This window comes from Trypanosoma grayi (genome assembly GCF_000691245.1).
Source record: "Trypanosoma grayi strain ANR4 Tgr_1891_V1, whole genome shotgun sequence".
Lineage (NCBI taxonomy): Eukaryota > Euglenozoa > Kinetoplastea > Trypanosomatida > Trypanosomatidae > Trypanosoma > Trypanosoma grayi.
This window is the reverse complement of record NW_008827509.1, coordinates 1-476: the sequence shown is the minus strand read 5'-3', so window position 1 is coordinate 476 and position 476 is coordinate 1. Positions and strand designations below refer to the sequence as shown.

Here is a 476-nt window from a genome sequence, read left to right as displayed (position 1 = left end):
CGTTTGCCTTTTGTGGCTGTGCGATTTCTCCCGATCCGCCGGCCGTGGCCCAAGCCAGCCGCAATGCCACACGGCCCCGCCCGATTGGAAGCGGCTCGATTACGAGATTGCATTCCAGCAGCAGCGTGCGACAAGTCTGTTTGATGGGGTTGCCGGCTGCCGGCTTTAAACGGCCGACAAAAGACATCCACGCCGGCGTTTTCCTGCGGCCAGCAGGGCGACAGGGACCCCGCACACCGCACGGCACTGCCCTTTGCGAGTTGCATGCTGGAAAGAATAGCCCACACCTTAATTTTCTCCATTAAGCAAGGGGGGCGAAGGAGAGAATCCATATTCAATTCCCATTGCGAAAACGGTGCCCCTCGTTTGCACAGTTGGGGGCCTTCGAGTAAAATCCAAATATTTTAACTTATAGGGAAGTTAAAATCTTGCAATCAACTGGCAAAAAAGGGAAACTGAAAGCGCCCCTAGCCTGC

The 476-nt window shown here is 55.0% G+C and overlaps 1 protein-coding gene across 1 annotated transcript; it reads right to left on the bottom strand.

Annotated features, from left to right (window-relative positions):
* Positions 1 to 2: 2 nt before the first annotated feature.
* On the bottom strand, positions 3 to 302 carry DQ04_18911000 (hypothetical protein; the record flags this gene model as incomplete). Its single annotated transcript, XM_009317764.1, has 1 exon — positions 3 to 302. A coding segment is annotated over one exon (300 nt), but the record flags the coding sequence as incomplete, so codon positions are not given.
* Between the last annotated feature and the right edge of the window lie 174 nt (positions 303 to 476).